Source organism: Panulirus ornatus, chromosome 52 (genome assembly GCF_036320965.1).
Source record: "Panulirus ornatus isolate Po-2019 chromosome 52, ASM3632096v1, whole genome shotgun sequence".
Taxonomy (NCBI): Eukaryota; Metazoa; Arthropoda; class Malacostraca; order Decapoda; family Palinuridae; genus Panulirus; species Panulirus ornatus.
This window is the reverse complement of record NC_092275.1, coordinates 5,112,900-5,135,974: the sequence shown is the minus strand read 5'-3', so window position 1 is coordinate 5,135,974 and position 23,075 is coordinate 5,112,900. Positions and strand designations below refer to the sequence as shown.

The 23,075-nt window shown below is 41.3% G+C and overlaps 1 protein-coding gene across 2 annotated transcripts in view; it reads left to right on the top strand.

Annotated features, from left to right (window-relative positions):
- Positions 1-3,270: 3,270 nt before the first annotated feature.
- Positions 3,271-23,075, top strand: part of LOC139765001 (Fanconi anemia group D2 protein-like) — a 370,225-nt gene continuing 350,420 nt past the window's right edge. For both annotated transcript variants that reach the window (XM_071692052.1, XM_071692050.1), the window contains exons 1-3: positions 3,271-3,308; positions 3,827-3,964; positions 14,876-15,103. In XM_071692052.1, coding sequence (XP_071548153.1) covers positions 14,899-15,103 — 205 coding nt within the window. In that variant the 5' untranslated portion in view covers positions 3,271-3,308; positions 3,827-3,964; positions 14,876-14,898. The remainder of the gene's footprint in view (positions 3,309-3,826; positions 3,965-14,875; positions 15,104-23,075) is intronic.

Below are 23,075 nucleotides of genomic sequence, written 5' to 3'. Positions count from 1 at the left end.
CATAAAGCATTTCTCAGCCAAGGCCCTTGCCTCCCGCCGCTAGATAATGTGTTTTAAATTAATGGCGTCATTAGTAGGGTATTAGCCAGGCTGTTCATTAGGGGGAAGGCAGCGGGAGGCGCCCCCTGTAAAAGCCTGTAAATGGGACCTAAACATGAGGGGTTGAGAGCAGTGATAAATCTCACGGCTGACTGATCCCGTCCACACAGACCAACCTGCCTCTTACACTGCCGGTGAGGGGGAGTCGGTATACTCCGGGCAGTGAACTGCAGTGAATCACTGTTTTGGTGTGTTGAACGGTGCCGATAGGAGGCAGTGAGTTCACTGATGGTGAAGGGAATGGTGCCGATCAGTTGCAGTGAGTCACTATTGGTGGTTTCAGCGGTGTCGATAGACAGCAGAGTCACTGCTGGGTGTGGTGAACGGTGCCGGTAGGCCGTAGAATCACTGCTGGTGTGGTGAAGGGAGCCAATATAGATCATTCAGTTCACTGTTGATAATGGTTGTGGTGTCAACATATCCCGCTCGGTTCACTGTTCACAGAGGCAGTAAACAGTGTCGACATATTTCGTTCAATTCACTGCCAACAATGGTTATGAACTGTGTTCACTGTAGCATCAATATGATTCAGTTCAGTTCAATATTGACTGTGAAGTGTCGGTACGTTTCGTTCACTTCACTGTCAATAAGGACGATGGGTATTTAGTCTTTATGTGGGAGGGAGTTCCGCGTGGGAAGGAGGGAGGAAGGGAGGGAATGCCATCAACCTCCCCTCCATCCTCGCGCCTTTTTACAGGAGTTCTAAAATACTGCGTCATCCCCTCCCTCCTGCAGAAGATCCACGAGCCTCGGGCAATACCTCTCCCTCTTACAGCAGTACCATGAGACTAAGTCAATGCCTCATCCCTCCCTCCTGCAGAAGATCCATGAGATCACGGCAACACCTCATCTCCCCTCTGGCAATTGTCATGTTTCTGACCACACTCCTCTATCATTTTGTTTACATCTCTCTAAACCTTGAGCCATTCTTCCTTTGACTGGGCTCAATTTCCTGATTTCGTGTCGTCGACCGATTTCGAACGTCTGCTGATGAGACCTAATGACAAAACTTACCATCATGGTTTCAAAATTTGCCGAAGACACGAAATTAGAAAGTTTAGATCAGTCGAAGAAAGACCGTTTGAAGATCAAGGGATGTAAACAAAATGATGGAGTAGTCAGAGCTATGTCAAATGGATCATAACGTAGACAAATACAAATAGATATATTTTGGTCGACAAGGATATAAGTCACGTATGCAAAAATTCTTCGTCAAACTATTATCAGTAACAAGAAAAAAAAAAGTTCTTGAAGTAAGTACTATAAATGTCCCAATAAACGGAAGACAATGCCTAGTACATCAATAAAGCCAAAGGAAGCTAGGTTTCACAGAGAGGTATATGAAATATAAACGATAAAATACTCAACACTTAATACAACCTGGTCAGACCTCACTTGGGGTACGCTGTTCTGCTCTGGTCACCAGACCTGATCAGAGGTGGAGAAAACTTGAACAAATTCAAAGAAGAGCAACCAAAGTAATTCCGACACTCGTACAAGCCTAATGAGGGAAGACTCCAAGACCTGAGTTTATTCCCTGAAAAAAAATGCAGATCCCGAGTCTGTCAGAAGTTTTTAGAATACTAGAAAAAAAATAAAAAATACAACATGCGATTATTTTTTTATTTTGACAAAGGTTCTGTAACCAGAAATAACGACAAGAAAATTACAGGAAAGAGATAGAATAGCAACATGTGCAAAAAAAAAAGTTCTTATTTATAAGCTATAAAGGTATACAAAACGCACCATGGACATTTAGGACTCCTGATATCTTATCCTTCTCAAAGACGCCTCAGCTCTTCGACAGGAGCACCACCCATACCATCCTCCTCCTGCACCAGCAGCAGTAGCTACTGCCCCAATAGCTTCACGTCTTGGTCCATGTTCATGTAGACATTGTCGTGTTTCCTGTCTTTATATACCTTTCCCCTAGTCCTCACTCCTTACAGAAATGGACAAACGTTACATTATGGAAGAAACTATACACAAAAGACATCATCAGCAAATTTTTTCTCTAAAATTGAAATTTGAATATTGTAAATGTACGTCACTTTATAAGCAGATGTTTTCTTTCTTTGACTCATTAGTAAAATTATAAAACTCGTCAAACGAGCTATTAGTCTTATTACTGCTCATCGATAAACTGTACTAATGAGTAAGATGAACCGAAGTCAGTAATGGTGAAAAAATAATGGATACTTGTACGAGTTCCTCAGTAAATGTCATAATCTAACTACACACACACATCTCCCTAAACAATATGTGTATATGAGGCATCAGTGGGGAGGTTGTGATAATCTATAAAGATCTAAGTCTGTCTGTCAAGACAATGTAAACCATTATAAGTCAGCTTACAAATAAGCGCCATCTTAGTAATATACACACATCAAAAGTGTTGTTATTTCTCTTTCGTTAGACCTATATATCACTTGCTTCTCACTTATTTTACTTTTCATATGGAGTTTTATTCATTTCATTAGAGTAATTGTTTTTCCCATTTACTTTTGGGTGAAATTGGGAGTTTAAGAAGACCGGCTTTGTGTCCCATGAGGTCTCTAGTCTTGATCATGGACCCTTTCATGGACACAAAAACTGACAAATAAAGTACGGAAATCAGCTCCCCTGGAGTTCAGACATATCTCGTAACTATTTTAGAAACACTGAAACAACTAAGAAGAAATACAGTAACTTCTCAATGGTTAGAGACTGCTCTTTCCTACTTTTTCAAGTATTTTACTATAAAGGAAAAAAATATGCTAGCAGTCTTAACCTGGTGAAGATGTGAAGATTTTATATTGAATATTGTCTCTAAATTGGAATGTAATGTAGGTGACGCACCATTGTGTGACAAGTAGGAGAATGGTGCATCCAAGATAGACTTCAGTGATAAAAGCAAGATATAAAAGTATATAGCCTGCCATATCTATTTGCCATGATTTACAGTAAACGGTGCAGACTGAATTATTTCGTAAAACAACTCCGTCATTCGCTATGATAACGTAAGCACTGATAGACACATAACGTCATACGCATAGATAACCGAACATCCCTAGAACACTCATGTAAATTTCAATGGTCTACAAACAAGTTAAATTAGAAAAGTGTCTCCATAATTCGGTTACGTTTTCTATAATGGGTTAATTTCAAAACCATTTTCTTCTACAACTTTCAAAACAAACCATCAATGGAGGAGGAGAAGCGCGCCAACCGTGAGTGTGTTATTGTGTTGCTGTCCATCTATTTTATATATTAGAGTATGTCATGCCCATCACTGGGAAATGGGGTTTAGGCTAGGGTAGACAGAAGCCGTAACTTCATCGTCTTTGACTCAAAGTTTAAGGAAATGGGATTTACTTAAGGTGTCAGTCCAGGTATGAGACATGCATGTGTTGTGTTGGTGGGGTTATCGGCGTCATGGTTGTCGTATTTATTGGTTGCATCATGGTGATTGACGGTGATTTTAAAGGTAGATAGTCCTCACATCAAATGAATTTTGTGGTTGATGTAACTTTAATGCAATGTGGTTAATGTAAGAGTAAGTGAAACACTTAAGAGATATCATTATCTGCTCTTTGAAGATATCATTATTTGCTCTTTGCAGATATCATTATCTGCTCTTTGCCATCTTGTGGGGAGAATGTGCATTGTACCGGATTTGTTTATATTTTGATTTTCAGAATTATTTCACCCACTTATACATTAATTGACCCCATTTTCTCTTTGATAGATTGAAGCAATCTACAAGAAGTGAACTCACACAGGAGCCAAACCTTTCAGCAACAAGAGCAAAGCAAGAGACCGTAAATCATTTGATTTTCCAATAACTTTGAAAATAAAGTAAATGTTGGCAACTGAGGGAAGCTAGGTAAGGTTTTTAAGAAGTTTTCTTAATTTCTAGATGAAGGTTTAATGGGTTCCATTGAATTCTGGAAGTGTTTTGTCAACTTCTATGTCTATGCTTAGCCATATTTCCCCTTGTCAAAAGTGATCTACTAGATGCACAGAGGAGAAATGGTGAATGTCTATCTGTCTATATCTGTGTGTGTGCCTGTATCTATCTATATCTTCTTAGCCTTTAGTGCCTCACTGTTAACAAGCCACTGGCAGAGGGCAAGTGTAGCACAGTGTTTGCAGAGGCTCCTGTCTATTGTTCGTGCTGACTACTTCTGCCTAATGCTCCTGCCTAAGATTCTTCATCACCATTTCTTCCTAATGCTCCTACCTATGTTCTTACCTACTACTTTTATTTGTTGTTCCTACGATTTTCCACAAAGGCAGGGTTAACACATAGTCCTCACCACAGGAAAATCTAGAGTTACGAAGAACAAGCTGTGTGAGTTGAGTGTTGTCAAGTGTTGTGCATGACAAGGAGAAATTGTGTTTGTGGACAGAATACCGGTATTCTGTGTGTGAGTGAGGCAGAAGGAAGATAGCTATCTGGGTCACAGGAGTACAGCTTGACAGCCACTTGAGTGGTGGCTTACTACACGGGCGTCACAAACCCTCCAGGTACCCATGTGGATAGTACTGGTTATATACCTCCCTAGTAGTTGGTGAATATGCAAAAAGTGACTCAAATATGATTTATGACAATTTTAACTAGAAAAAATTAATTTGTGATAATGTAGAAAATGTTTTTAATGATTTATAACTTACCGTAAAGACATTATATCCCTGATAGAGTATCTCTTTGTCAAATGTTTCCGAAGAAAATACTGAAAAAGATAGTATACTTTTCTCTCTATAGTGTGGAAGGGTGTTCAGTCAGTTAGGTAGGAACCTGGCTGTCAACATAGAGGATGATTATGGTTTTTAGGCATAATATTTTACAGGTACATATACTTAAACAAGCAATACCCTATTTTATTTTCAAATGTAATATTATGCATACCATTGACACTTCTTTTACATATGATTATTTTCTTATTTGATTTATTATTATTTTTTTTTTTTTGTCGCTGTCTCCCGCGTTTGCGAGGTAGCGCAAGGAATCAGACGAAAGAAATGGCCCAACCCACCCCCATACACATGTATATACATACGTCCACACACGCAAATATACATACCTACACAGCTTTCCATGGTTTACCCCAGACGCTTCACATGCCTTGATTCAATCCACTGACAGCACGTCAACCCCGGTATACCACATCGATCCAATTCACTCTATTCCTTGCGCTCCTTTCACCCTCCTGCATGTTCAGGCCCCGATCACACAAAATCTTTTTCACTCCATCTTTCCACCTCCAATTTGGTCTCCCTCTTCTCCTCGTTCCCTCCACCTCCGACACATATATCCTCTTGGTCAATCTTTCCTCACTCATTCTCTCCATGTGCCCAAACCATTTCAAAACACCCTCTTCTGCTCTCTCAACCACGCTCTTTTTATTTCCACACATCTCTCTTACCCTTACGTTACTTATTCGATCAAACCACCTCACACCACACATTGTCCTCAAACATCTCATTTCCAGCACATCCATCCTCCTGCGCACAACTCTATCCATAGCCCACGCCTCGCAACCATACAACATTGTTGGAACCACTATTCGTTCAAACATAGCCATTTTTGCTTTCCGAGATAATGTTCTCGACTTCCACACATTCTTCAAGGCTCCCAGAATTTTCGCCCCCTCCCCCACCCTATGATCCACTTCCGCTTCCATGGTTCCATCCGCTGCCAGATCCACTCCCAGATATCTAAAACACTTCACTTCCTCCAGTTTTTCTCCATTCAAACTCACCTCCCAATTGACTTGACCCTCAACCCTACTGTACCTAATAACCTTGCTCTTATTCACATTTACTCTTAACTTTCTTCTTTCACACACTTTACCAAACTCAGTCACCAGCTTCTGCAGTTTCTCACATGAATCAGCCACCAGCGCTGTATCATCAGCGAACAACAACTGACTCACTTCCCAAGCTCTCTCATCCCCAAGAGACTTCATACTTGCCCCTCTTTCCAAAACTCTTGCATTCACTTCCCTAACAACCCCATCCATAAACAAATTAAACAACCATGGAGACATCACACACCCCTGCCGCAAACCCACATTCACTGAGAACCAATCACTTTCCTCTCTTCCTACACGTACACATGCCTTACATCCTCGATAAAAACTTTTCACTGCTTCTAACAACTTGCCTCCCACACCATATATTCTTAATACCTTCCACAGAGCATCTCTATCAACTCTATCATATGCCTTCTCCAGATCCATAAATGCTACATACAAATCCATTTGCTTTTCTAAGTATTTCTCACATACATTCTTCAAAGCAAACACCTGATCCACACATCCTCTACCACTTCTGAAACCACACTGCTCTTCCCCAATCTGATGCTCTGTACATGCCTTCACTCTCTCAATCAATACCCTCCGATATAATTTACCAGGAATACTCAACAAACTTATTATTATTGTTATTATTTTTTTTTTTTTTTTTTTTTTGCTTTGTCGCTGTCTCCCGCGTTTGCGAGGTAGCGCAAGGAAACAGACGAAAGAAATGGCCCAACCCACCCCCATACACATGTATATACATACGTCCACACACGCAAATATACATACCTACACAGCTTTCCATGGTTTACCCCAGACGCTTCACATGCCCCGATTCAATCCACTGACAGCACCTCAACCCCTGTATACCACATCGCTCCAATTCACTCTATTCCTTGCCCTCCTTTCACCCTCCTGCATGTTCAGGCCCCGATCACACAAAATCTTTTTCACTCCATCTTTCCACCTCCAATTTGGTCTCCCTCTTCTCCTCGTTCCCTCCACCTCCGACACATATATCCTCTTGGTCAATCTTTCCTCACTCATTCTCTCCATGTGCCCAAACTATTTCAAAACACCCTCTTCTGCTCTCTCAACCACGCTCTTTTTATTTCCACACATCTCTCTTACCCTTACGTTACTTACTCGATCAAACCACCTCACACCACACATTGTCCTCAAACATCTCATTTCCAGCACATCCATCCTCCTGCGCACAACTCTATCCATAGCCCACGCCTCGCAACCATACAACATTGTTGGAACCACTATTCCTTCAAACATACCCATTTTTGCTTTCCGAGATAATGTTCTCGACTTCCACACATTCTTCAAGGCTCTCAGAATTTTCGCCCCCTCCCCCACCCTATGATCCACTTCCGCTTCCATGGTTCCATCCGCTGCCAGATCCACTCCCAGATATCTAAAACACTTCACTTCCTCCGGTTTTTCTCCATTCAAACTCACCTCCCAACTGACTTGACCCTCAACCCTACTGCTCTTATTCACATTTACTCTTAACTTTCTTCTTTCACACACTTTACCAAACTCAGTCACCAGCTTCTGCAGTTTCTCACATAAATCAGCCACCAGCGCTGTATCATCAGCGAACAACAACTGACTCACTTCCCAAGCTCTCTCATCCCCAACAGACTTCATACTTGCCCCTCTTTCCAAAACTCTTGCATTCACCTCCCTAACAACCCCATCCATAAACAAATTAAACAACCATGGAGACATCACACACCCCTGCCGCAAACCTACATTCACTGAGAACCAATCACTTTCCTCTCTTCCTACATGTACACATGCCTTACATCCTCGATAAAAACTTTTCACTGCTTCTAACAACTTGCCTCCCACACCATATATTCTTAATACCTTCCACAGATTATCTCTATCAACTCTATCATATGCCTTCTCCAGATCCATAAATGCTACATACAAATCCATTTGCTTTTCTAAGTATTTCTCACATACATTCTTCAAAGCAAACACCTGATCCACACATCCTCTACCACTTCTGAAACCACACTGCTCTTCCCCACTGATGCTCTGTACATGCCTTCACCCTCTCAATCAATACCCTCCCATATAATTTACCAGGAATACTCAACAAACTTATACCTCTGTAATTTGAGCACTCACTCTTATCCCCTTTGCCTTTGTACAATGGCACTATGCACGCATTCCGCCAATCCTCAGGCACCTCACCGTGAGTCATACATACATTAAATAACCTTACCAACCAGTCAACAATACAGTCACCCCCTTTTTTAATAAATTCCACTGCAATACCATCCAGACCCGCTGCCTTGCCAGCTTTCATCTTCCGCAAAGCTTTTACTACCTCTTCTCTGTTTACCAAATCATTTTCCCTAACCCTCTCACTTTGCACACCACCTCGACCAAAACACCCTATATCTGCCACTCTATTATTATTATTATTATTATTATTATTATTATTATTATTATTATTGTTGTTGTTATTATTTTGCTTTGTCGCTGGCTCCCATGTTTGCGAGGTAGCGCAAGGACACAGATGAAAGAAATGGCCCAACCCTCCCCCATACCCATGAATATACATACACGTCCAGTCACGCAAATATACATACCCATACATCTCAATGTACACATATATATACACACACAGACACATACATATGCACACATGCACACAGCTCACACTGTCTGACTTTATTCACTCCCATCGCCACCTCGCCACGCATGGAATAACATCCCCCTCCCCCCTCATGTGTGCAAGGTAATGCTAGGAAAAGACAACAAAGGCCCCATTCGTTCACACTCAGTCTCTAGCTGTCATGCAGTAATGCCCGAAACCACAGCTCCCTTTCCACATCCAGGTCCCACAGAACTTTCCATGGTTTACCCCTGATGCTTCACATGCCCTGATTCACTCCATTGACAGCACGTTGACCCCGGTATACCACATCGATCCAATTCACTCTATTCCTTGCCCGCCTTTCACCCTCCTGAATGTTCAGGCCCCGATCACTCAAAATCTTTTTCACACCATCTTTCCACCTCCAATTTGGTCTCCCACTTCTCCTCGTTCCCTCCACCTCAGACACATATATCCTCTTGGTCAATCTTTCCTCACTCATTCTCTCCATGTGCCCAAACCAGTTCAAAACACCCTCTTCTGCTCTCTCAACCATGCTCTTTTTATTTCCACACATCTCTCTTACCCTTACACTGCTTACTCGATCAAACCACCTCACACCACATATTGTCCTCAAACATCTCATTTCCAGCACATCCACCCTCCTGCGCACAACTCTATCCATAGCCCACGCCTCGCAACCATACAACATTGTTGGAACCACTATTCCTTCAAACATAGCCATTTTTGCCTTCCGAGATAATGTTCTCGACTTCCACACATTCTTCAAGGCTCCCAGGATTTTCGCCCCCTCCCCCACCCTATGATTCACTTCCGCTTCCTTGGTTCCATCCGCTGCCAGATCCACTCCCAGATATCTAAAACACTTTACTTCCTCCAGTTTTTTTCCATTCAAACATACCTCCCAATTGACTTGACCCTCAACCCTACTGTACCTAATAACCTTGCTCTTATTCACATTTACTCTTAACTTTCTTCTTTCACACACTTTACCAAACTCAGTCACCAGCTTCTGCAGTTTCTCACATAAATCAGCCACCAGCGCTGTATCATCAGCGAACAACAACTGACTCACTTCCCAAGCCCTCTCATCCCCAACAGACTTCATACTTGCCCCTTTTTCCAATACTCTTGCATTCACCTCCCTAACAACCCCATCCATAAACAAATTAAACAACCATGGAGACATCACACACCCCTGCCGCAAACCCACATTCACTGAGAACCAATCACTTTCCTCTCTTCCTACACGTACACATGCCTTACATCCTCGATAAAAACTTTTCACTGCTTCTAACAACTTGCCTCCCACACCATATATTCTTAGTACCTTCCACAGAGCATCTCTATCAATTCTATCATATGCCTTCTCCAGATCCATAAATGCTACATACAAATCCATTTGCTTTTCTAAGTATTTCTCACATACATTCTTCAAAGCAAACACCTGATCCACACATCCTCTACCACTTCTGAAACCACACTGCTCTTCCCCAATCTGATGCTCTGTACATGCCTTCACCCTCTCAATCAATACCATCCCATATAATTTCCCAGGAATACTCAACAAACTTATACCTCTGTAATTTGAGCACTCACTCTTATCCCCTTTGCCTTTGTACAGCACTATGCACGCATTCTGCCAATCCTCAGGCACCTCACCATGACTCATACATACATTAAATAACCTTACCAACCGGTCAACAATACAGTCACCCCCTTTTTGATAAATTCCACTGCAATACCATCCAAACCTGCTGCCTTGCCGGCTTTCATCTTCCGCAAAGCTTTTACTACCTCTTCTCTGTTTACCAAATCATTTTCCCTAACCCTCTCACTTTGCACACCACCTCGATCAAAACACCCTATATCTGCCACTCTATCATCAAACACATTCAACAAACCTTCAAAATACTCACTCCATCTCCTTCTCACATCACCACTACTTGTTATCACCTCCCCATTAGCCCCCTTCACTGAAGTTACCATTTGCTCCCTTGTCTTATGCACTTTATTTACCTCCTTCCAGAAAATCTTTTTATTCTCCCTAAGATTTAATGATGCTCTCTCACCCCAGCTCCCATTATTATTGTTATTATTATACTTGATTGCTTTTTCCTGCATCAGCTAGATAGCGACAGGAAACGGACGAAGAGAGACCCATCCACTCATATGCACACATATATGCATACACACACATATACTTACATATACACATATATATCAATGTATCCATATACATACACATAAATATACATAATGTAAGAGTAAGTGAAATACTTAGATATATCAACACAACTTAAAAACATAACCTGACTTCCCCTATCAGCTGAAATTTTTTTAATCTCTGATGTACATATTCATACTTGCTCACCTTCATCCATTCCCAGTGCCACCGTGCCCCACAGGAAACAGTATTGCCACTCCCTTGTCAGCAAGGTAGTGTCAGGAAAACAGAATAAAAAAGTCCACATTTGCTCTCTCTCATTCTCTAACTGTCATGTGCAATGTGCCAAAACCACACCTCCCTATCCACATCCAGGCCCCACAGACCTCTCCATGGTTTACCAGTAGACGTTACACATTCCATGGTTCAGTACATCGACAGGTTGTCAACCCCGGTATACCGCACCATACTAGTTCATTCTATTCAGACCCCGATTGCTTAAAATCTTTTTCACTTCATCCTTCCACCTCCAGTTTGGTCTTCCAGTTCTCCTTGTTCCCTCCACTCCTGACACACATATCCTCTTTTTCAACTTTTCCTCACTCATTTTCTCCATATGTCCAGACCATATCAACACACCCTCTTCTGCTTCGTCAACCATACTTTTTCTGCTTCCACTTATCTAACTTACCCTTTCATTACTTACACGATTAAACCATCTCACACCACAAATTGTCCTCAAACATTTCACTTCCAACTCATCCACCCTCCTGCTTACAAGTCTATCTGTAGCCCATGCCTCACAACTATATGATATTGTCGGGACTACCATTCCTTCAAACATACTCATTTTTGCTCGATAACGTTCTCTCTCTCCACACATTCTTCATCACTCCCTGAACCTTCACTCCCTCTCCCACCCTATTACTCACTTCCGTTTCTATGGTTCTATTCGCTGCCAAGTCCACTCTGAAATGTTAAAACACTTCACATTCTCCAATTTTTGTCCATTCAGACTTACATCCTGAATAACTTGTCCCATAACCCTGCTGAACTTAATAACCTTGCTCTTATTCACATTTACTCTCAACTTTCTTTCACAAACTTTTCCAAACTCAGTCACCAACTTCTGCAGTTTCACACTTGAATCAGCCCCAAGTGCTGTATTATTGGTGAACAACAGTTGACTCACTTCCCAGGCCCTCTCATCTCCAACAGACTTGCATTTACCTCCCTAACACCACCCCATCCAAAAGCAAATTAAGCAACCATGGTGACATCACACATCCCTGTCGCAGATCGACCTTCACTAGGAACCAACCATTCTCCTCTCCCTACTCATACACATGCCTTACACCCTTGATAAAAACTTCTCACTGCTTCTAGCAGCTTTACCTCCCACACCATATATTCTCAAGACCTTCCACAAAGTATCTCTGTCACCCCTATCAGATGCCTTCTCTAGATCCATAAATGCCACATACAAATCCATCTGTTTTTCTAAGTATTTTTTGCATATATTTTTCAAAGTAAACACCTGATCCACTCATTCTCTACCACTTCTGAAACCACACTGCTCCTCCCCAACCTGATGCTCTGTACATGCATTCACCCTCTCAATCAGTATCCTCCCATACAATTTTCCAGGTATACTCAACAAACTTATGCCTCTGTAGTTTGAACACTCACTTTTATCCCCTTTGCCTTTGTACAGTGGCACTATGCATGTATTCCACCAATCCTCAGGCACTTCAGCATGATCCATACATACATTGAATATCCTTACCAACCAGTCAACTACACAGTCACCCCCTTTCTTAATAACTTCAATTGCAATACCATCCAAGCCCGGATTTCATCTTCTGCAAGGCTTTTACCATCTCTTCTCTTTTCACCAAACCACTCTCCCAGACTCTCTTACTTTGCACACCACCCTGACCAAAACACTCTGCATCTGCCACTTTATCATCAAACACATTCAACAAGCTTTCAAAATACTCACTCCATCTCCTCCTCACTTTATCACTATTTGTTATCACTTCCCCCTTGCCCCCTTCACTGATGTTTCTATTTGTTTTCTTGTCTTACACATGTTATTTACCTCCTTCCAAAACATCTTTTTATTTTCCCTAAAGTTTGATGGTACTATCTCACCCCAACTCTCATTTGCCATCTTTTTCAACTCTTGCATCTTCCTCTTGACTTCCTGCCGCTTTCTCTTATATGTCTCCTAGTCATTTGCACTCTTCTTGCAAGTATTGTCCAAATGCCTCTCTTTTCTCTTTCACTAACAAATTTACTACTTCTTCATCCCACCTCTCACTCACTACACTTTCTAATATATATTATACATAGTTCTGTTCTGTAGATTCTTACCTGACGAATGAATTGATAATCATCTGCATGTTAAGAAAAATGTAAGAGAAAAAGCTAAAGCAGATTGGGTGTGACAAAACCCATGAGACTGTATGCTGAAAGTAGCCAAAATATATCTGAATAATGCAGTATCTCCCATCAATATTGCCGGAGTTGTTTTCAAGTGATTTAGAAAAAGAATGATTGATATAATATAAGAGAACATTTGTAGCAAGAAAAAACAGAATTATTTCTCCCTAACACTTTAACTAGATCAGTCTCGTAAACACTGAAATTACTTACTGAATATTTACATTGTGAAGGAGTGAAAAACACTTTTTCATATGGAATGATAGAACATTATATAAGAATATAAAAAAAGAGACAAGCCATAGTCCCTAGCTTGCTGAAGGAGAAACAAAAGAAAGTTGTGGTGGGAGTGTATATGTACAGTCAAGATATCTTACCAATGCATCCATTTCCTTTATCCGTTTTCTCGTATATTTATCTAAATATATGCATGAATATTAATACAGTCATCAAATAAGAATCTCCTGAAGATAGGAATTTAGAAAAATATCTGAAGAATCTGGTAGTGTATAATTTTATTGATTATATTTCGAATGATTTGAAACAAACACTGTAACAAATGGTTGGTAAGGGCTATGACCACCTGGTTCACCTACTTTCTTCCATAATTCACTGAATATATAGATGCTTATCAGTTCATTCAGTAGGTAAGAACCTACCAAATAAGATGTTTAAGCATAATTTATAAAGTATACAATTTACTGAATCATTTTATCGGGTGTATGTTGAATATTTTGACCAAAAAGGGTGCAGAAACTGGTAAGATATCCATCTTCCTGGTTTGACAAAACCCACTAAATTTTTAAAATATACTTAAATAATGTGGTGCATATAGTCAAAATTGTCGGATTTGTGTTCGTGAGGTGGATCAATATTTGATATCATATAGGAAAAGAATCATAGAGACTTCACTGTAGTGCTCTCACCAGATCAGTTTTACTAGCATTTATTTGTTGGTACTGAAATAAAGTTTAGGTCTCCAAGGTCTGAATTTTTTCGAAATTCAAACACTGCTAAGGTCAAAGTCATTTAAATTTTGTAAGTTTTACCTGTACAGTATATACAATTTTCTCTCAAGACGTTTATTTTTCTTGTTACATACAAGATTATGGACAGCATTAATCTCAGTAAACAGTGTATTTTGTGGTAATACATTTCTTTCTTTTTTTTTTTTTTTTTTTTTTTTTTTTTTTCAAAAGAAGGAACAGAGAATTGGGCCAGGTGAGGGTATTCCCTCAAAGGCCCAGTCCTCTGTTCTTAACGCTACCTCGCTAATGCGGGAAATGGCGAATAGTTTGAAAGAAAAAAGAAGACATTTCTTTCTAAACAGCAAAGACATACAAATCATATGATATGTACAACTTTTACAGATGTTCTGAATGATAATGCGAGTGAGTAGAACTTTCTCAGAAAATGATTTATTAAAGGCAAGCTAATATTATGAACCTCAAACTCATTGTCATTGTATAACAGCTTATGGTATTTGGCAGCTTCCAATAAGAGATGTTTAATGATTTTAGGGGTATTAGGTTAAACATTACCTGGTATAATGAATGATGATTGGTAAAGTTTATGAAATCTGCTGATACGTCATTTCAGTTAATATTGTTCCTGGATTTCTAGATGCAAAACTTCTCAGAATTAACATAATGAGATGTTTAATAGACTAGACATTGAGATCATGCTTTGATATTTTACATCTTTACTTATGCATTGTTTCAAATGTATTTTTCACAGGCACAAAACAAATTCCTGTAATTATGTCATCAAGGATGAAAAGAAGATTGATTGTGAGTACAGAAGAAGAAGAAAGTGAAGACTTGTTTGCCAGTCAAAAGGCCAAAAAGCATCGAATTACCGAAATTGAGAAAGAGAATGATACATTTCAAGATGATTCTCTTTTTGGTGAACTCATATCAAAAGCAGGATATATGTTAAAGAAGGGAGATCAACCTAATCTACTAAGTATGTTGAAATGATCTTATATTGTGATACAAATTGTCATTTCTTAAAACACCTTTTTGAGTCAGGTACCTGTCTTCATGACATTTAAGGATTTGGTCTTCTGCAGCTTTCACCTTCATCATATTATTCATTTGTTGTATTTTCTCTCTCTCTCTCTCTCTCTCTCTCTCTCTCTCTCTCTCTCTCTCTCTCTCTCATTTTCTGCATGAGCGAGGTACCACCAAGAAAAGATGACTGAGCCTTATAGGGAAAATTTCTGTCTTGATTCCTTACTCTTTTCCTTCTTTTGGAAAGTAATACAGGAAGGGAGGCTTTCCAGCCACACACTCCCACTTCTTTTATGACACACAGGGAATATCTAGGGAGTATTCTTTCTCTCAGATTTCCAGGAATAGTATTATATTATTTTTTTTATCATACTGAGTTCCTGTCTCCTACATTAGAGGTAGCACAAGGAAACAGACGAAAGTATGGCCCAACCCACCAACATATTCATGTATATACTTAGACACCCACACACGCACATATACATACCTACACATTTCAGCGTATACATACATATACATACATGGACTTTTTTTTTTTTTTTTTTTTTTTTCGCCGCTGTCTCCCGCGTTTGCGAGGTAGCGCAAGGAATCAGACGAAAGAAATGGCCCAACCCACCCCCATACACATGTATATACATACGTCCACACACGCAACTATACATACCTACACAGTTTTCCATGGTTTACCCCAGACGCTTCACATGCCCTGATTCAATCCACTGACAGCACGTCAACCCCGGTATACCACATCGATCCAATTCACTCAATTCCTTGCCCTCCTTTCACCCTCCTGCATGTTCAGGCCCCGATCACACAAAATCTTTTTCACTCCATCTTTCCACCTCCAATTTGGTCTCCCACTTCTCCTCGTTCCCTCCACCTCTGACACATATATCCTCTTGGTCAATCTTTCCTCACTCATTCTCTCCATGTGCCCAAAGCATTTCAAAACACCCTCTTCTGCTCTCTCAACCACGCTCTTTTTATTTCCACACATCTCTCTTACCCTTACGTTACTCACTCGATCAAACCACCTCACACCACACATTGTCCTCAAACATCTCATTTCCAGCACATCCATCCTCCTGCGCACAACTCTATCCATAGCCCACGCCTCGCAACCATACAACATTGTTGGAACCACTATTCCTTCAAACATAGCCATTTTTGCTTTCCGAGATAATGTTCTCGACTTCCACACATTCTTCAAGGCTCCCAGGATTTTCGCCCCCTCCCCCACCCTATGATCCACTTCCGCTTCTATGGTTCCATCCGCTGCCAGATCCACTCCCAGATATCTAAAACACTTTACTTCCTCCAGTTTTTTCTCCATTCAAACTTACCTCCCAATTGACTTGACCCTCAACCCTACTGTACCTAATAACCTTGCTCTTATTCACATTTACTCTTAACTTTCTTCTTTCACACACTTTACCAAACTCAGTCACCAGCTTCTGCAGTTTCTCACATGAATCAGCCACCAGCACTGTATCATCAGCGAACAACAACTGACTCACTTCCCAAGCTCTTTCATCCCCAAGAGACTTCATACTTGCCCCTCTTTCCAAAACTCTTGCATTCACCTCCCTAACAACCCCATCCATAAACAAATTAAACAACCATGGAGACATCACACACCCCTGCCACAAACCTACATTCACTGAGAACCAATCACTTTCCTCTCTTCCTACACGTACACATGCCTTACATCCTCGATAAAAACTTTTCACTGCTTCTAACAACTTGCCTTCCACACCATATATTCTTAATACCTTCCACAGAGCATGGACACATACATATATATACATATATACCCCCGTGCATGCGAGGTAGCACAAAAAAAAAAGACAACAAAGGCCACATTTGTTCACATTCAATCTCTAGCTGTCATGTGTAATGCACCGAAACCACAGCTCCCTTTCCACATCCAGGCCCTGCAAAACTTTCCATGGTTTACCCCAGATGCTTCACATGCTCTGGTTCAATCCATTACCAGCATGTTGACCCCGGTATACCACATTGTTCCAGTTCACTCTATTCCTTGCACGCCTTTCACCCTCTTGTATGTTCAGGCCCCAATCGCTCAAAATCTTTTTCACTCCATCCTTCCACCTCCAATGTGGTCTCCTACTTCTCCTCGTTCCCTCCATCTCTGACACGAGTATCCTCTTTGTCAATCTTTCCTCACTCATTCTCTCCATGTGACCAAACCATTTCAGTACACCTTCTGCTCTCTCAACCATACTCTTTTTATTACCATACATCTCCTTACCATACCCTTTCATTACTTACTTAATCAAACCACCTCACACCATATATTGTCCTCAAACATTTAATTTTAAACACATCCACCCTCCTCCGCACAACCCTATCTATAGCCCATGCCTTACAACCATATAACATTGTTGGAATCACTATTCCTTCAAACATACCCATTTTTGCTCCGAGATAATATTCTCGCTTCCACACATTCTTCAGTACTCCCAGAACCTTCGCCCCCTCCTCCACCCTGTGACTAACTTCCGCTTCCAGGGATGATATATATATAAAGTAGCAATACTCCTGAAACAGGAGTTGTGGGAGTATGTGATAGAGTGTAAGAAAGTAAATTCTCGATTAATATGGGTAAAACTGAAAGTTGATGGAGAGAGGTGGGTGATTATTGGTGCATATGCACCTGGGCATGAGAAGAAAGATCAAGAGAGGCAAGTGTTTTGGGAGCAGCTGAATGAGTGTGTTAGTGGTTTTGATGCACGAGACCGGGTTATAGTGATGGGTGATTTGAATGCAAAGGTGAGTAATGTGGCAGTTGAGGGAATAATTGGTATACATGGGGTGTTCAGTGTTGTAAATGGAAATGGTGAAGAGCTTGTAGATTTATGTGCTGAAAAAGGACTGATGATTGGGAATACCTGGTTTAAAAAGCGAGATATACATAAGTATACTTATGTAAGTAGGAGAGATGGCCAGAGAGCGTTATTGGATTACGTGTTAATTGACAGGCGTGCGAAAGAGAGACTTTTGGATGTTAATGTGCTGAGAGGTGCAACTGGAGGGAAGTCTGATCATTATCTTGTGGAGGCTAAGGTGAAGATTTGTATGGGTTTTCAGAAAAGAAGAGTGAATGTTGGGGTGAAGAGGGTGGTGAGAGTAAGTGAGCTTGAGAAGGAGACCTGTGTGAGGAAGTACCAGGAGAGACTGAGTACAGAATGGAAAAAGGTGAGAACAATGGAAGCAAGGGGAGTGGGGGAGGAATGGGATGTATTTAGGGAATCAGTGATGGATTGCGCAAAAGATGCTTGTGGCATGAGAAGAGTGGGAGGTGGGTTGATTAGAAAGGGTAGTGAGTGGTGGGATGAAGAAGTAAGAGTATTAGTGAAAGAGAAGAGAGAGGCATTTGGACGATTTTTACAGGGAAAAAATGCAATTGAGTGGGAGATGTATAAAAGAAAGAGACAGGAGGTCAAGAGAAAGGTGCAAGAGGTGAAAAAAAAGGGCAAATGAGAGTTGGGGTGAGAGAGTATCATTAAATTTTAGGGAGAATAAAAAGATGTTCTGGAAGGAGGTAAATAAAGTGCGTAAGACAAAGGAGCAAATGGGAACTTCAGTGAAGGGCGCAAATGGGGAGGTGATAACAAGTAGTGGTGATGTGAGAAGGAGATGGAGTGAGTATTTTGAAGGTTTGTTGAATGTGTTTGATGATAGAGTGGCAGATATAGGGTGTTTTGGTCGAGGTGGTGTGCAAAGTGAGAGGGTTAGGGAAAATGATTTGGTAAACAGAGAAGAGGTAGTGAAAGCTTTGCGGAAGATGAAAGCCGGCAAGGCAGCAGGTTTGGATAGTATTGCAGTGGAATTTATTAAAAAAGGGGGTGACTGTATTGTTGACTGGTTGGTAAGGTTATTTAATGTATGTATGACTCATGGTGAGGTGCCTGAGGATTGGCGGAATGCGTGCATAGTGCCATTGTACAAAGGCAAAGGGGATAAGAGTGAGTGCTCAAATTACAGAGGTATAAGTTTGTTGAGTATTCCTGGTAAATTATATGGGAGGGTATTGATTGAGAGGGTGAAGGCATGTACAGAGCATCAGATTGGGGAAGAGCAGTGTGGTTTCAGAAGTGGTAGAGGATGTGTGGATCAGGTGTTTGCTTTGAAGAATGTATGTGAGAAATACTTAGAAAAGCAAATGGATTTGTATGTAGCATTTATGGATCTGGAGAAGGCATATGATAGAGTTGATAGAGATGCTCTGTGGAAGGTATTAAGAATATATGGTGTGGGAGGAAAGTTGTTAGAAGCAGTGAAAAGTTTTTATCGAGGATGTAAGGCATGTGTACGTGTAGGAAGAGAGGAAAGTGATTGGTTCTCAGTGAATGTAGGTTTGCGGCAGGGGTGTGTGATGTCTCCATGGTTGTTTAATTTGTTTATGGATGGGGTTGTTAGGGAGGTAAATGCAAGAGTTTTGGAAAGAGGGGCAAGTATGCAGTCTGTTGGGGATGAGAGAGCTTGGGAAGTGAGTCAGCTGTTGTTCGCTGATGATACAGCGCTGGTGGCTGATTCATGTGAGAAACTGCAGAAGCTGGTGACTGAGTTTGGTAAAGTGTGTGGAAGAAGAAAGTTAAGAGTAAATGTGAATAAGAGCAAGGTTATTAGGTACAGTAGGGTTGAGGGTCAAGTCAATTGGGAGGTGAGTTTGAATGGAGAAAAACTGGAGGAAGTGAAGTGTTTTAGATATCTGGGAGTGGATCTGGCAGCGGATGGAATCATGGAAGCGGAAGTGGATCATAGGGTGGGGGAGGGGGCGAAAATTCTGGGGGCCTTGAAGAATGTGTGGAAGTCGAGAACATTATCTCGGAAAGCAAAAATGGGTATGTTTGAAGGAATAGTGGTTCCAACAATGTTGTATGGTTGCGAGGCGTGGGCTATTGATAGAGTTGTGCGCAGGAGGATGGATGTGCTGGAAATGAGATGTTTGAGGACAATGTGTGGTGTGAGGTGGTTTGATCGAGTGAGTAACGTAAGGGTAAGAGAGATGTGTGGAAATAAAAAGAGCGTGGTTGAGAGAGCAGAAGAGGGTGTTTTGAAGTGGTTTGGGCACATGGAGAGAATGAGTGAGGAAAGATTGACCAAGAGGATATATGTGTCGGAGGTGGAGGGAACGAGGAGAAGAGGGAGACCAAATTGGAGGTGGAAAGATGGAGTGAAAAAGATTTTGTGTGATCGGGGCCTGAACATGCAGGAGGGTGAAAGGAGGGCAAGGAATAGAGTGAATTGGAGCGATGTGGTATACCGGGGTTGACGTGCTGTCAGTGGATTGAATCAAGGCATGTGAAGCGTCTGGGGTAAACCATGGAAAGCTGTGTAGGTATGTATATTTGCGTGTGTGGACGTATGTATATACATGTGTATGGGGGGGGTTGGGCCATTTCTTTCGTCTGTTTCCTTGCGCTACCTCGCAAACGCGGGAGACAGCGACAAAGTATTAAAAAAAAAAAAAAAAAATATATGTATATATATGTGGTGGGGATAGGGGAGAAAGAATGCTTCCCATGCATTCCTCACGTGTCGTAGAAGGCGACTAAAGAGGACGGGAGCGGGGGGGCCAGAAACCCTCCCCTCTTTGTATTTTGACTTTCTAAAGGGGAAAACAGAAGGAGTCACACGGGGAGTGCTCATCCTCCTCGAAGGCTCAGATTGGAGTGTCTAAATGTGTGTGGATATAAGCAAGATGAGAAAAAAGGAGAGATAGGTAGTATGTTTGAGGAAAGGAACCTGGATGTTTTAGCTCTGAGTGAAACGAAGCTCAAGGGTAAAGGGGAAGAGTGGTTTGGGAATGTCTTGGGAGTAAAGTCAGGGGTTAGTGAGAGGACAAGAGCAAGGGAAGGAGTAGCACTACTCCTGAAACAGGAGTTGTGGGAGTATGTGATAGAGTGTAAGAAAGTAAATTCTCGATTGATATGAGTAAAACTAAAAGTTGATGGAGAGAGATAGGTGATTATTGGTGCATATGCACCTGGGCATGAGAAGAAAGATCATGAGAGGCAAGTGTTTTGGGAGGAGCTGAATGAGTGTGTTAGTGGTTTTGATGCACAAGACCGGGTTATAGTGATGGGTGATTTGAATGCAAAGGTGAGTAATGTGGCAGTTGAGGGAATAATTGGTATACATGGGGTGTTCAGTGTTGTAAATGGAAATGGTGAAGAGCTTGTAGATTTATGTGCTGAAAAAGGATTGGTGATTGGGAATACCTGGTTTAAAAAGCGAGATATACATAAGTATACGTATGTAAGTAGGAGAGATGGCCAGAGAGCGTTACTGGATTACGTGTTAATTGATAGGCACGCGAAAGAGAGACTTTTGGATGTTAATGTGCTGAGAGGTGCAACTGGAGGGATGTCTAACATTATCTTGTGGAGGCAAAGGTTAAGATTTGTAGGGGTTTTCAGAGAAGAAAAGAGAGTGTTGAGGTGAAGAGAATGGTAAGAGTAAGTGAGCTTGGGAATGAGACTTGTGTGAGGAAGTACCAGGGGAGACTGAGTACAGAATGGAAAAAGGTGAGAACAAAGGAGGTAAGGGGAGTGGGGGAGGAATGGGATGTATTTAGGGAAGCAGTGATGGCTTGCGCAAAAGATGCTTGTGGCATGAGAAGTGTGGGAGGTGGGTTGATTAGAAAGGGTAGTGAGTGGTGGGATGAAGAAGTAAGATTACTAGTGAAAGAGAAGAGAGAGGCATTTGACGATTTTGCAGGGAAAAAATGCAATTGAGTGGGAGATGTATAAAAGAAAGAGACAGGAGTTCAAGAGAAAGGTGCAAGAGGTGAAAAAGAGGGCAAATGAGAGTTGGGGTGAGAGAGTATCATTAAAATTTAGGGAGAATAAAAAGATGTTTTGGAAGGAGGTAAATCAAGTGTGTAAGATAAGGGAGCAAGTGGGAACTTCAGTGAAGGAGGCAAATGGGGAGGTGATAACAAGTAGTGGTGATGTGAGAAGGAGATGGAGTGAGTATTTTGAAGGTTTGTTGAATGTGTTTGATGATAGAGTGGCAGATATAGGGTGTTTTGGTCGAGGTGGTGTGCAAAGTGAGAGGGTTAGGGAAAATGATTTGGTAAACAGAGAAGAGGTAGTAAAAGCTTTGTGGAAGATGAATTGTGGAAGATGAAAGCTGGCAAGGCAGCGGGTCTGGATGGTATTGCAGTGGAATTTATTAAAAAAGGGGGTGACTGTATTGTTGACTGGTTGGTAAGGTTATTTAATGTATGTATGATTCATGGTGAGGTGCCTGAGGATTGGTGGAATGCTTGCATAGTGCCATTGTACAAAGGCAAAGGGGATACGAGTGAGTGCTCAAATTACAGAGTTATAAGTTTGTTGAGTATTCCTGGTAAATTATATGGGAGGGTATTGATTGAGAGGGTGAAGGCATGTACAGAGCATCAGATTGGGGAAGAGCAGTGTGGTTTCAGAAGTGGTAGAGGATGTGTGGATCAGGTGTTTGCTTTGAAGAATGTATGTGAGAAATACTTAGAAAAGCAAATGGATTTGTATGTAGCATTTATGGATCTGGAGAAGGCATATGATAGAGTTGATAGAGATGCTCTGTGGAAGGTATTAAGAATATATGGTGTGGGAGGCAAGTTGTTAGAAGCAGTGAAAAGTTTTTATCGAGGATGTAAGGCATGTGTACATGTAGGAAGAGAGGAAAGTGATTGGTTCTCAGTGAATGTAGGTTTGCGGCAGGGGTGTGTGATGTCTCCATGGTTGTTTAATTTGTTTATGGCTGGGATTATTAGGGAGGTGAATGTAAGAGTTTTGGAAAGAGGGGCAAGTATGCAGTCTGTTGTGGATGAGAGAGCTTGGGAAGTGAGTCAGTTGTTGTTCACTGATGATACAGCGCTGGTGGCTGATTCATGTGAGAAACTGCAGAAG